At 31.4% G+C, this 13,096-nt stretch overlaps 2 protein-coding genes across 2 annotated transcripts; one reads left to right on the forward strand and one right to left on the reverse strand.

Annotated features, from left to right (window-relative positions):
- Positions 1–397: 397 nt before the first annotated feature.
- On the forward strand, positions 398–2,872 carry LOC134255983 (perlucin-like). Its single transcript, XM_062738581.1, has 4 exons — positions 398–557; positions 1,013–1,092; positions 1,473–1,569; positions 2,658–2,872. Exons 1-4 carry the CDS (start codon positions 398–400, stop codon positions 2,870–2,872), a joined length of 552 nt encoding a protein of 183 aa, XP_062594565.1.
- A 2,258-nt stretch (positions 2,873–5,130) lies between these two features.
- On the reverse strand, positions 5,131–12,772 carry LOC134255986 (uncharacterized). Its single transcript, XM_062738584.1, has 6 exons — positions 12,739–12,772; positions 11,477–11,554; positions 9,315–9,395; positions 7,385–7,499; positions 5,955–6,039; positions 5,131–5,554 (listed from the first exon to the last, which is right to left on the reverse strand). The coding sequence occupies exons 3-6, from the start codon at positions 9,316–9,318 to the stop codon at positions 5,231–5,233; spliced, it is 528 nt and encodes a 175-aa protein (XP_062594568.1). The 5' UTR covers positions 9,319–9,395; positions 11,477–11,554; positions 12,739–12,772; the 3' UTR covers positions 5,131–5,230.
- Positions 12,773–13,096: the final 324 nt, after the last annotated feature.

Below are 13,096 nucleotides of genomic sequence, written 5' to 3' on the forward strand. Positions count from 1 at the left end.
TCATTACGTGTTTGCTATTTAAAAAAACAACAACAACAACAAAAACTCATTTAAATATAAAATACAAACAAAGAGGACGGGTTGCAAAATTGCACGAATTATGTTAAGACTTAAATATTCTTGTCTGGAAAATGAATTTTATTCATGATCAAATTGGTAATTAAATAATTTTTTATATACAATATAGATTTAGAAAAAATCCTTTAAGAACTAATTTAAACGTCTGAATCTAATTCAGTTTTCAGTGTATTGCATTAACAGTTTCAATTAGCCATGGATTTGTCTTCCAACAAAAGTTGCTTAAATCTTCCTCAGTTATCTGCAGAAAGAAGAAAAAATTATATTAGCTGCATTGTCTAAGGCAGATAATATCAGGATTTGCATATCGTTTCAGATTATGGCTCAAATGTTTGCTGTCATATTCCTCTTGTCACAGCTACAAATAAGTTTTTCCCAAAGTCTGGACACGAAAAATGGCGATGATAAATGTGTGCTAGGAGCATCGGACAAATCTCTGCTGTCATTAAACTCCCAACTACAAGACGTGGAACAGAAAGGTTCTTTAAATCAACTTGGAATCTTGATTTTGTATAGGAATAGTTACAAGAAAATTTATGTATTCTAACCAAACCGAAATCCTCTTTGGTGAAAGAATTCATTGTAAAAAAACTAATTATTTCATTCTACACACGTATTATTGCTTTGTGGTTATAAACCTTACAGCTGGTTACCCAGATAAATTAGAGTTCAAAACTTCTTTTACTTTCAGTGAAAAAAGAAATCATAAAGAGATTCCAAAATCTTCAAACACAGATAAACAATTTACATAGTATGTGCTCCAAAGTATTTAAAAAACCAAATATTTCTATATACATTTATGGTTTACATGTATCATGTACGATTTCTTTTGTAATTCCCTTTTTTAAAACAAATTTCTTTTAAACGTTTGTTTAAAAATATAAAGCAATGAAATGCAAAAATTCCTAAAATCTATTTGATGGTCTATTTTCAGATTGTTTAAAAGGATGGGTCAAGCATGGAAATTCATGCTACATGCTAAACACACAGAAGTTAACATGGGAACAAGCAAACGTGAGGAATCTACAAGATTTACATTCGAAGATAATCTGTAATAATGACCCGTTCAGTACTTAATGAAAATAGAACAAAGCGCATTATTTAATACTAGACATTTTTGCACTTCTTTCATAGGTATAAAACAATTTTATTAACTTAGTATGCACCTTATAATAGCTTGCTTTTACTCTGGTTTTGTCTGTTTTAACATACATGTATATTCATTGTAATGCATATTGTTAAATAAATATCAATTTCTAATTACAAACTTTTCAGGGATTTGCCTCAAGGTCTAATAGTCCCACCATCTTATAATACAGTTTTTGTCAAGGCTGCACTAACACAGAGTAGGTGTGCAATAACATAAAAGACGTACACATTTCATAATCTTACAGGATAATTGTCGAGGATTGTCAGCCAGGTTGGTTGAAATAGAGACAAAGCCCGAGAACATCTTTATAGAAAACATCATAAAGAAAAGAGAAGCTAACGGTTAGTGTTTGTTTTATTATAACAATTTTACATGACCTACGAAGGAACTTGACATAAGAGAATACTGTATACAGGGTTATTTTCGCCCCATTTAATTTTCGCTCTTTCTCACTTGCAAACAATTTTGCCCCGTTTTAAATTCGCCAAATCAGAGTTTCATTAGAGAAATTATACCATATTATTTCATTTCGTCATGTTTTAAATTCGCCCAAATGAGGGCGAAAGGGGCGAAAATAAATCGAAGACGAAAATGTCCCTGTATACAGTATTACGAATATGTCAATTTTAATTGTTTTTTTTTTACTTCAAGTATTGATTGACAAATAATCAACTTCTGTTGCATATGGAAACTTTGCTTCCAATCCACATACATATTTTAAGCAGATTTCAATAACTCTTAGTCTAGTATTTAGACTATAAATGTTAATTACGGAAATAAAATTTTGTTATTTTCACATAAAATCTTTCCGCTCCGTTCAGTACATAACTTTACACTGTGTGTTCAGTATGGTGTACAGTTTAAGTTCATTTTATTGAATTTCCTCTCTTTCGATGAATGTCAAAAATACAATATACATGTGCATTCAAAAAATGCATATGATGGACTGTTAGAAACTCTTTCATTTACCTTTTTATTGAAATTACTACCATAGATACAGTTTTCTCATATTTTTTTTCTTTCTTATACTACCGTTTAAGGTAGCCTAGTGGTAGTGCGTTCTCTTCGTGATCGTTAGGCCTGGGTTCGATTCTATTTTTGGCGCCGCGTCAAACCTTAGACGTAAACCGTAGTGACTGTTCCTTCGCCAATTGCTCGGCACTAGGAGTGAAAGTCACGGGTCTTTCGAATATGACCTTAAAAATGTAGGTCCCGTGTCATGGTAGACGTTGGCACGATAAAGAACCCTCACTGCTCAATGGCCCTGAGTGCCGAGCATAGGTCTAAATTTGAAGCCTTTCACTGGCATACGGTGACGTCTCCATATGACTTATATATTCTCGAGAGGGACGTTAAACAATATGCAATTTATTAATCTTTCTGATAATCAAAAATGAAATGTTATCTTTTTTTTATTTAAAAAATAAAGGCCAGGCCTGGTTGGGTGCTTCAGACAATACACAAGAAAACACCTGGATTTGGAATTACTCAGGGTTACCATTACGCTTCTCTAACTGGAGGCAGGGAGAACCAAACAATGACGAAGGAAGTGAAGATTGCATGGGAATACTTTCCCAGGACGGAACTTGGAATGATTTGCCATGTTCAGCTTTGTTCATGTTTGTCTGTGAAAAAGACCTTTAATTCATAAGAGATTTCTAATGATGGAAAGAATAAGCCACTTTACATTTTGGAATATTCTGTTAAATATAATGTCTCACCATGATACTGTGCAGAAAAATGTGTATAATTTAGAATGTGATTGCAGTGATAATCACATTTAAAGCCATCGTACCAACTCACTTTTTTTACTAAATGGTAAAGACAAAAACATACATATTCAATTTTTGCTGAGAATTTTTCATTGATGTATAGGTACTTAAACAACTTTACTCACAAAAAGTAGGGGTACCTTACGAGGCATTTGGACAAAATGCCACAGGGTCATATTACTTATATAACCCTAAAGGTTTATGGGTTATCTTCTGAATGGCCTATATCGCAATTTTTGGTGTACTTATATTGAAAAATATTTTGAAAACAATGTAGAAATCAGAAGGGAATGACATATATGAGTAATTTTTTAAATGATACCAAGAGATACAAAACATAAATTTGAGGAACGTGTCGTCTGACCTTAATAACTCTTTGTAATATTATGTTCTCTTAGAAAATATATCACAGTTATCGTGTGTGTGTGTAAGGGGGTGTGTGAGGATGTGTGAGAGAGGAAGGGAGGGTGTGTGAGGGTGTGTGTGTGTGTTTATCCCGCTTCAGACAAATTTGTCGATTACCGATTGGATAAAAGCGAATCACGTGACGCCCTGAAATTTTCCGCATTACGTCACTCTGTCAAAGCGTAATATGAAAATCGGGCACGCGATTCCGTTCCAAGCTTTGTTATTGTAAGTAAAAATGGCGGTTAAGAAACGGTTTGCGTAGGTAGTTTGATTGCTTAAATTTCTTGTTACGATATTATATGTTGATTGTTATTGGATTAAAACATCATATTTTCATAATATGAACATAGATTTAAAAAAAAAAATTAGAATTAACGTTACGTCTTCAGCTGGATAAATTCGTAACACAGTCAGTTAGTGACCTAATACGGAATCATACAGGATATGAAATGGAAATCCGTATTGGGTCGAGACGAAGCCGAGTCCAATACGGATTTCCATTTCACACCCTGTATGATTCCGTATTAGGTCACTAACTGACTGTGTAACTAATAGTGTGTGTGTGTAATGAATTTCTTTTCATAAACGTTTATGACTGTATCTTTTTCTTACGATGCTAGAAAATGATGTTCTAAATAAAATAATTTTAAACAAGAAATATTCTTCATCTCAACATGCAAGCAATTAATGCAATAAAGCAATTGCCTGCCTGCTTGTCTGTTGTATTTTTTGTCCTAAAATTATATTTGTGTCCTAATCTTTTTAATCTCCATCTCTCCCTGAATGTCTGAAGTTTAATGTTAATTTACGAACTGTTTTCACAGTTAAGATACCCATGTTAATCTTTAAATTCAACCAATCTAATTCTATATAATTGACTTATTCATGAACTGGAGAAAGTATGGATTGTACGGACAATTTTGCTCGGTAAAATAATGGAAAATATTGGTAAAAAAAATGCAATAAATTAACTGCCTGCCTGCTTGTCTGTAGTATTTTTTGTCCTAAAATTATATTTGTCTCCTAATCTTTTTACATGTAATCTCTTTCTAATCTCTAAGAACAAACATTTCTTTTATTTTTTCCTACTTTCACTAAAACAATCAACCAAATTAATGAATAAACCTCTGAAGACAAACTCAAGTCTTTTGTCTTCACAAACAAATCAGATCGGCAGGGGATGCGCACTCCTCGTTGGCACTTTATCTCACCTCGGATGTTTTAGAAGTCCGTGTTTGCTCTGCTCCTATTTTGTATTGTATTATGGACTTCTGATCTTGAATACCCTTTGTCATCCCCATATGTTTCATTATATACTACCTCAAAGAAATTTCCAAGATATTCGATTAATTTAATAGCCGTTCGTTTCTCCAGTATGACATAGTCAACCATTTTTTGTCAAAAGTGATCTGATTATTGACGTCATGTTCACATCGTGACGTCACAGACATAGAGCAAACTTTCATTTCATATATGCTATGTATAGAACACGTGTATTACTCTATGTATCCCAAATGTCATTCTGATCTGAATTGCTGTTTATTTTAATACAGAGATGGTACGTGAACTTTTTGATCACCCCTCGTTTGATGTTTTCAATAAAAAAGACACCTACTTAGAAAAAATAAGCAATTAAACTGTTTTAATAGTAGTAAAAATTCGTCAACACTTTTAACATTTACATCGTTTTGAGTTGAAATTCAACAACAAAGTTTTAATCCTTACAAAAATGAATTTATAATTGCGCGCACAATCACATGTTGAAATTATATCTACATTATAATTAAAAAACACCTTTTTTTTTACTAATAATAGATTACATCTATTTTGGTGTTTCTTTTTCAAGGACAAAGTAATTATGAGCAGTGTATTCATTTTTAGTTTCCATTTCAACACTACATCCAGCTCCCTTGCCATCTCCTTCCATGTAAACATCATTTCCTTCATGATCAAACACCAACGTTCCGTACCCCTCACAATGTACTGATGTCGAGGAATGCGGTCTAGCATGGTCGTAAACGTCATCTGTTTTTGTAGATGTAGATGCTTCATTTAAATGGTTATATACACCGTCTTCCGTGGCTTGGGATGTAGGAATATTTTCCCTTGGAATGGGATTAACATGTGATACTTTTGTAGGTTTTGGCTGAAATTTTGCGTTTTCATATGTGCATTTGATTCAAATATTCATTAGGCATTATCAAGTATACATGGCCAACAATATTTGCGTATTTATTTGAAACCTTGAAACATATAAATTGATATTTATAATTTCAATGTCTTGATTCATTAAAAAGAAAATAAATCTTGATTTAAAATTAACATTTTTTGCAGAATTATTTTTCTCTGAATTCCTTATTTCCATAATCAGGTATAAATCTTTTAATATGCAAATTTTAGGTATCGATACTGAATACAAGCAAAGTGATATAAATTAATTAAAAAAAAATTACTTTCACATTAAATTGGATAGTGTAATTTTATGTCAAATTTGCAATAAAATCTTTGTTATTAAAATAATAATAAAAGACACAATTTGTTCTTACTGTCCTGTTTCTTGTATTCATTTGATCATCATCTCCGTTCTCGTACGCTGGGTTATGGTTACAATTTTCCAAGACATTCTTCTTTCTAGTAGGGAGAAATCAGTATTTATACTTTATCTATAAAACCAAAGGTTAATCTCGAAAATATAATAAATAAAACTAGGAAATATATATATATGTATATATATATATATATATATATATATATATATATATACATATATAAAGCACATTTTACAACAACTCTTAAACTAACATAACTGCCCTAAGTGAAGAAATATTAATATAGAAAGCACTAAGAAATTCACTTTTACATGGATACCCACTTCCGCCCCAGCCCGGGGTTGAACTCTCGACCTTCGGAACCTGTCTCCTAGCAGTGCAGGATATACAGCGCGCTAGACCGCTCGGCTATCTAGGCAAGTTAAAAAAACTTGCTTTCGATGCCGATGGAATTTCGCGGCGCTGCCCTACACTACACGGTCATTGAGTATTCTCAATGACCGTGTAGTGTAGGGCAGCGCCGTGGCAGGTTCCGAAGGTCGAGAGTTCAACCCCGGGCTGGGGCGGAAGTGGGTATCCATGTAAAAGTGAATTTCTTTGTGCATTTTTTTATATATATATATATATATATATATATATATATATATATATATATATATATATATATATATATATATATATATATATATATATATATGTATGTATAAAGACGTATAAAGAAACGAAATACAAGCATATAGCAAAATCAATATTTCGTCTCGTTATCAATCTAAGCTAATAGAAACATTCATGTCAGTATGAACGCAGTACTATTTAAGTTTATTCACAAGATAGATTTTCTATGCCCTGAAAATTTGAGAATTTGTAAAAAAAAAAAAAATGCCAGAGTGGCATGTTTTAAGTCGTCTTTTCAAGAACAAATTGTTTAGGAATATAAATAAAATGTCTGCACAAGAACAGTAAATCATTAATTGATCATATCATCATCGAAACTTCCTCAGGTCGTGCAGATTCAAAGTTCTTGAAATTAAGGGTAGATATGTGGGGCAACATCACGAATCAGAATTTCACATACAGTAGTAACATAAAGTTTTTTTTTCTAGTTTTTCTGCTCAAGAGCATCCCGTGGTAGTGTTAATGTTCAATACTGAAGTGATTAAATTTTCTGTTTTTTCCTAGGCAATATAATGTGCTCAGGTGAGCGATGTGGACCCTGAGTCTATATAGTATTTCAGTTTCAGATGGTTATGCATAGAAAATGATACATGTATAAGGAATAAATAGTAGATTAAGTCTTATTAAAAATCTCTTATAGGTCTCTTGCAACATGTCAGTGGGACAATGTTGATCAGAACATAGAATCTTTATTAAAGTTATCTTTAATATATGTAACAATACGTTAAACAAGAAAATATAAAATGTAATACTTCTCCTGTTCTTTTCTTGCTCTTTGCCAAAGGAAAATAAAAACAAATGAGGTAATGATAGATCCAAGGAACACTCCACCGAACATCACGCCGACCACAACTCCAGCTGAGAAACCTATATTTCATTTTTTAATTAATCTCTTTATATCATAACACTGAACATAATACGATGCTTTGCATATTTAAAATGCTTTACCTCAAGATAGCTGTAGTGTCACCTTAATTACAGGAAGCCTTAAGGCACAGGTGTTGAAAAATCTATTAGATGCATGTTGTCACAATACCATTTTAAAAGTGTTTTTTTAGTTTTATAATATACATTCATTTTTACTTCTGCTAATCTGTGTTATGAAAATAAAATGCTGCTAAAATATATGGTTATTGTTTTTACTATGCTAAAATATTTGATTTAATAACACCAGTATGAATAAAACCAAGAATTAGATTAATGAATCTTACTTTAAATTTGAAAACTTTCATATTAGTAGCTTCAATTTTGATTTTTTTTCTTGTAAATTAACCTTTTTATTCAAATGCTTGTAAAAAGTCAATGGAAGAATTTGATATCATACTAAGTTAACATCCATATTAACATTAAATGTTCCGGTTAAAATTTTAAATCGATGGCAAAAATTTAAACTTAAAAAATACAAAAATGAAATATTATTTTTAAATAACATGTTTTATGGCATCATTGTATCGCATTATCTATTTTTGTCACAAAATCTAATTTTAGTATTTGATTTTTATAGTTATTTTTAGCCTGAAGATTCATCTGTATCTATTTTTATAAATACTTGTCCTTGTACCTCATCATCAACCAATGAAATTGCAGATCTGTGATCACGTGGAAGGACGCTTTTATGTTAACGGAGGAATTGTTTGTGTAAAAAAAATTAGTTAATTGTTTACACAAACAATCCCTCTGTTTACATAAAAGCATTCTTCACGTACTAGGGTAAAAATAAAAGTGACTTCCACGTGATCACAGATCTGCAATTTCAGAAAAAATGATACAATGATGCCATAAAACAAATTATTTAAAAATAATATTTTATTATGCCCTCCATTTATCTTATGCTAGACAAATGCTTGTATTGTTAAGAATGCGTGAAAACCAGTTCCCTGTTGGTCCTGTAGCTTTTTTAATTTTTACTTCCTTAAAACACAATAAGACATTGTTTGATGAATATTGTCATTGATTAATGACAAAGATAACAACTAATTACAAATAAACTACCTTAATTAGTAGGGAGATCCCAGACAAACGTACAGAAACTTATTGAGCACCTAATATCACAATGGCAACGGGATCTCCCTAAAGTCTAAGCAAGACATGATTATCATTGATGAATGTACATTTAGAAGGTACAATACCCTTAATTTCCTGTCCGCATATGGTTTTTATTTAACAATTAATTATTTGACCAGCTTGGGTAGATAGGGATATTTTTGTATCAGAGCTTTACATTTTTTCTGCATATAAATAAAAAAAAGTGTATTCAGTCGAGTAACATATCGTTCTGGCAATTTTTTCGGTTTACATGCTTTACAAGCCATACACTTTTCATTATCATCACAAAACAATTTTTTTTAAAAATCTAAGTGTATATCAGTGGAGTAACACATGACTGTCTCTATCTTCTGCTTCCAATTTCATTTTAACCATAATATAACGGATAATATCCGAGATTAAAAATGTCTAGGGACGAAAGAGAGTGAATGGAAAAAAATGATAACAGTAAGAATGTGCTTTCATTTATAATGTTATGTTGACGAAGATAAATGTTTGGTCTGATTCACAATCAGCACATCATATTATCATTATATTTCTTATAGTAACAGTACTGTTCTGAATTTATTTGTGCTTAATCTGAACCCCATAAACAATTGCAGGCTTATTTCACCATACTGAATGACAAAATCATACCCATGTGTGTAACATAAGGCTCAGGTGTGGAACCAGTACAATTTATTGGTGATGCACTTGTACATTGAGAGGGAGGACAAGCTGAAAAAAAATATTGATGTCAATATAAATCTGTACAACAACATTATCACTTAACATGCTTAACAAGACACACATTTTTCATTATTGCAATCATAAAACAAACTTTAAATTTGAATAAAATTAATACAAATCTTAGCACAACTTCGTAATTATATATACGAGGGGTGATCAAAAAGTTCGCGAACTATCTCAGAGTCTATATTTACAAAACTACGATTCAGTTCAGAATGAAATTTGACACACCTATAGTCATGCACAGGTTCTATAAATAGCATATGAAAAGTAATGATTTTCCCCATCATTGTGACGTCAAAATGTGAAAATGACATCAATATGTAGGTGACTCGTGACGAAAAAAGGTTGTCACAGTATTACTCGAGCAACGAAAGGCCTTAAAGTTTAACTTATAACTTAGGAATTCTTTGAATTATCTTAATTTAATTTGTACAAGGATTATAAGGCAATAGACTTCCCAGACGTTTAATCATAAATTTGATTGACTGTTAACATTAAAGTAAAGGGAGGGAGAGGGTTAAAAAATAACGTTTATTTTGTAGCCCTGCAAAGGCAGGCTGGGGAAGAGATGAGTCACTTGTTGCGCAATTTATTATGAAAGATCGGGAAGATACAGCTAGAAAAATAGTTGTATGTCTTAACAATGATATCACTATTAAATCCCTTTTACTTTAGATTTTAAACATATTAAATATGATAAAAAGAAGACCCCCACACTATATATTCATATCGGATAAACGACGTTCCTAAGACAGAGGACTCGGGTTGTGATGGTCACCATGCTCTTTCTGGAAAGGATATCCTTATCCAACCATCCTATTTCCGAGATTTGGTCATTTCTGACAAATGGACTGTTCTTGTTATAAAAATTAACTTGCATGGTAAGAAATATGACTCTGGAAAATATGATAGCGTCTACGAACGGAATGCTTCAGAGCATGTCACGTGACTGCCTTGATCACGTGATTCGCGCATGGGCAGAACGATGGCTGATATGAATTAAAGTCGGGGAGGGCGACTTTAAAACATATGTACACTGAAACCTGATTTTATTTGTTTTATGAAAGATATTCAATTAGTTTGCGAATTTTTTGATCACCCCTCGTAATGACCTGAGATAATAATTTCTTAAAATCGATATCTAAGATTGATTTGAGGTCGTATAAATGAATCAAAATATGCAGAGGCATAATATAAACGGAATTTTGTCGTTCCTGGGCCTCTGTAGATATCACAGGGGTTACATACCAAACCCGTGACGTCATAACTGTTGATCATGCAGTAGCAGAGTGAAAGTGAAATGTAACGAGAATTGATGTAAACAAACACAAGAAATCGGAGTTTAAAAGCATTTAGAATGAATATCATGTGTAATTCTTGTGGGAATAAAGCGTATGAATAAGGTATGGTAATATAATTTTGCACTTTCTTCGTAAAATTATAGCAGGGAGGGTGTTTACCTGCCGATCAGCCTTTACTCTGTCGTTCGTAACAAAAAAAAATGCAAAAGTTCAACACTACGCCGCACACCTTGAAACATAATTTTTGTTTCTATCTAAAGTTCTTATTCTTTTGCTTTTGGAAAGTGCTGCTAGAATCGTATGGTTTACGGGAATTGATGCTTTTTTCCAATGTTATTAACAAAATGTAGAAATTTTTGGAAGGTTTCGTCCGAAATTGTTGAATAATTATTTCTACAATAGGACAGTACAATTCTAGCAGCACTTTTCATGGTACAGAAATGTTTTTACATAACTATTATTACAAATTGAAACTAATTATCCCCGGGGTAGTGTTAAACTTTTTTTTCATTAAGTCATATTTTCTAATTATAGACGTCACGTGGTGACGTCGTGGTGTAGTGCCTCCTGTAGTATAAGTCTCATTGAAGTCTATAGAATGCATAATTATAGCAAAAGTTTTATCCTTTACTTTTCCGATTTATTAGTGTTACATAATTATAAAAAAGTGTTAATCCGCCACATTCTGATCCATGTGCTGCCTTAACATACCCGCGTTGTTGCATGTACCTTAAATATGTAAATTAAGCCTCGTTTGGACCTTACCTGGAGGACTTCCTATTTCACATAATGAAGTCCGTTCTTGGAATATTGCACAATGTTGTGAGCACCAACCACATACATCTAAATGGAAACAAAACGTTCAGTCCTATTATATCATTTACTTATAGCTATGAAAAGTATAATTATTAAATTAATTGTAGTCTAGAGAATTTATTGTTTAAATGAGGGATAAGCCTACAATTGCTAACAAGGGAAGACCAAACATTCCAAAAACGAGCGTTCAATATGAAAAACCTCGCTGAAGCCCCTACCCATCTGTTTAAAAAAATCGTGTTTATGCTTGTCAATTTTGATAATATTTTATTTTTTTTATTTCGACTGTAGTCGTGTTTTCTGTCACAGTAAGAGACTTTTTTCATATAAAAAATTTTTAGATCATTTTTGGAGTGACATGAAAACTTATATGTGTTGTTTATAACATTTACGTAAAATGATTTTTCTACTACAAAATTAGAATTGTGATGATTTTGAAACTTGAAAACTTTTCGAACCTTGAATGAAAATGATAATTGAAAGATGTATTATGTAGAAAAAATGTTTTATTAAACATTGTGATCAATATGGCAGTGAAGTGCAAACAATTTTTATGTTAAACTCATATGTACAGGTTCTTTTAATATTTAAATAGTTCAGTAGTTATTATTTTATATAATGACCTCGGTACAATGTACAATACACAAGTAATATGTTATGGTCCTTTAGTTATTCATTTTTTTTTTTATATATTTTCTATTTTTGAATGTATTTTCATATGTATTTGTAAGTATTTTATTCTCCATTTTGTACACTGTATGCGCATGTTAAGCGCATTAGAGTGAATTTATTATAATGAGCTATAGAAAAAAATGGTATTTTCATATATATATATATATATATATATATATATATATATATATATATATATATATATATATATATATATATATATATATATATATATATATTTAAACTATATTCATTATTACAATATTATTACTCTACAGTTGAAACAAATTTAAACAATGGGGATAAGTTTCAGATTTTGAATATCATAATGTTTGAAACAAATATATTTCTATACTGTTGTTTGTTTGGACAGTAATTAAAAGACACATATGTGAAAAAAAATAATTTTCACATATTTCATATTTTTATAAGCTATTGGGTTGCGTCTTTTCTAAATTGAAAGTTTTAGACAAAGGTCTTAATTATATTCAAACATTTCTAGCTCTGACAACATATTATTAAACAAAGATCTACTCAACCTCCTTGATGTACGCAGGAGCTGCATGTAAAGCCCAAAATACAGAGGCAGGAACAATCTGTAAATAACGTAGTGTTCACAAATAATAAATATTGAATCCAGCATATGAAAGTGTTTAAGATTAAGAATACTTGTCATTTTTTTCCTGATTATTATTTGCTTTATACTACATTATATGTAGGTGTACTCACTGCATTCAAATACTTCTGCTGCAAACGAACAAAAGTCACCGCATATTAAAACGAAGAAAACTGAAAAAGTAGGTTGATAAGTAATTGAGTAGATAGGTACGTAGGTTGCTTAAAAAAATGGGGGGGGGGGGGTCGATTTTAAAGTATGTCTCTGTTTAACATTATTTT

Source organism: Saccostrea cucullata, unplaced genomic scaffold, assembly GCF_032062105.1.
Source record: "Saccostrea cucullata isolate Sc308-1 unplaced genomic scaffold, CSIRO_AGI_Scuc_v1 ctg2366, whole genome shotgun sequence".
Lineage (NCBI taxonomy): Eukaryota > Metazoa > Mollusca > Bivalvia > Ostreida > Ostreidae > Saccostrea > Saccostrea cuccullata.

Excerpts from the sequence above, each read along its gene's own strand:
- LOC134255983 (XM_062738581.1), top strand. The coding sequence starts at position 398 with ATGGCTCAAATGTTTGCTGTCATATTCCTCTTGTCACAGCTACAAATA. Across the intron at positions 1,093-1,472 it reads TAACATGGGAACAAGCAAAC|GATAATTGTCGAGGATTGTC; the intron begins GTGAGGAATCTA and ends ATAATCTTACAG. Across the intron at positions 1,570-2,657 it reads AAAGAAAAGAGAAGCTAACG|GCCAGGCCTGGTTGGGTGCT; the intron begins GTTAGTGTTTGT and ends TAAAAAATAAAG.
- LOC134255986 (XM_062738584.1), bottom strand. Across the intron at positions 6,040-7,384 it reads GCAAGAAAAGAACAGGAGAA|AAAGAAGAATGTCTTGGAAA; the intron begins GTATTACATTTT and ends TCTCCCTACTAG. Across the intron at positions 5,555-5,954 it reads TGAATACAAGAAACAGGACA|CCAAAACCTACAAAAGTATC; the intron begins GTAAGAACAAAT and ends GCAAAATTTCAG.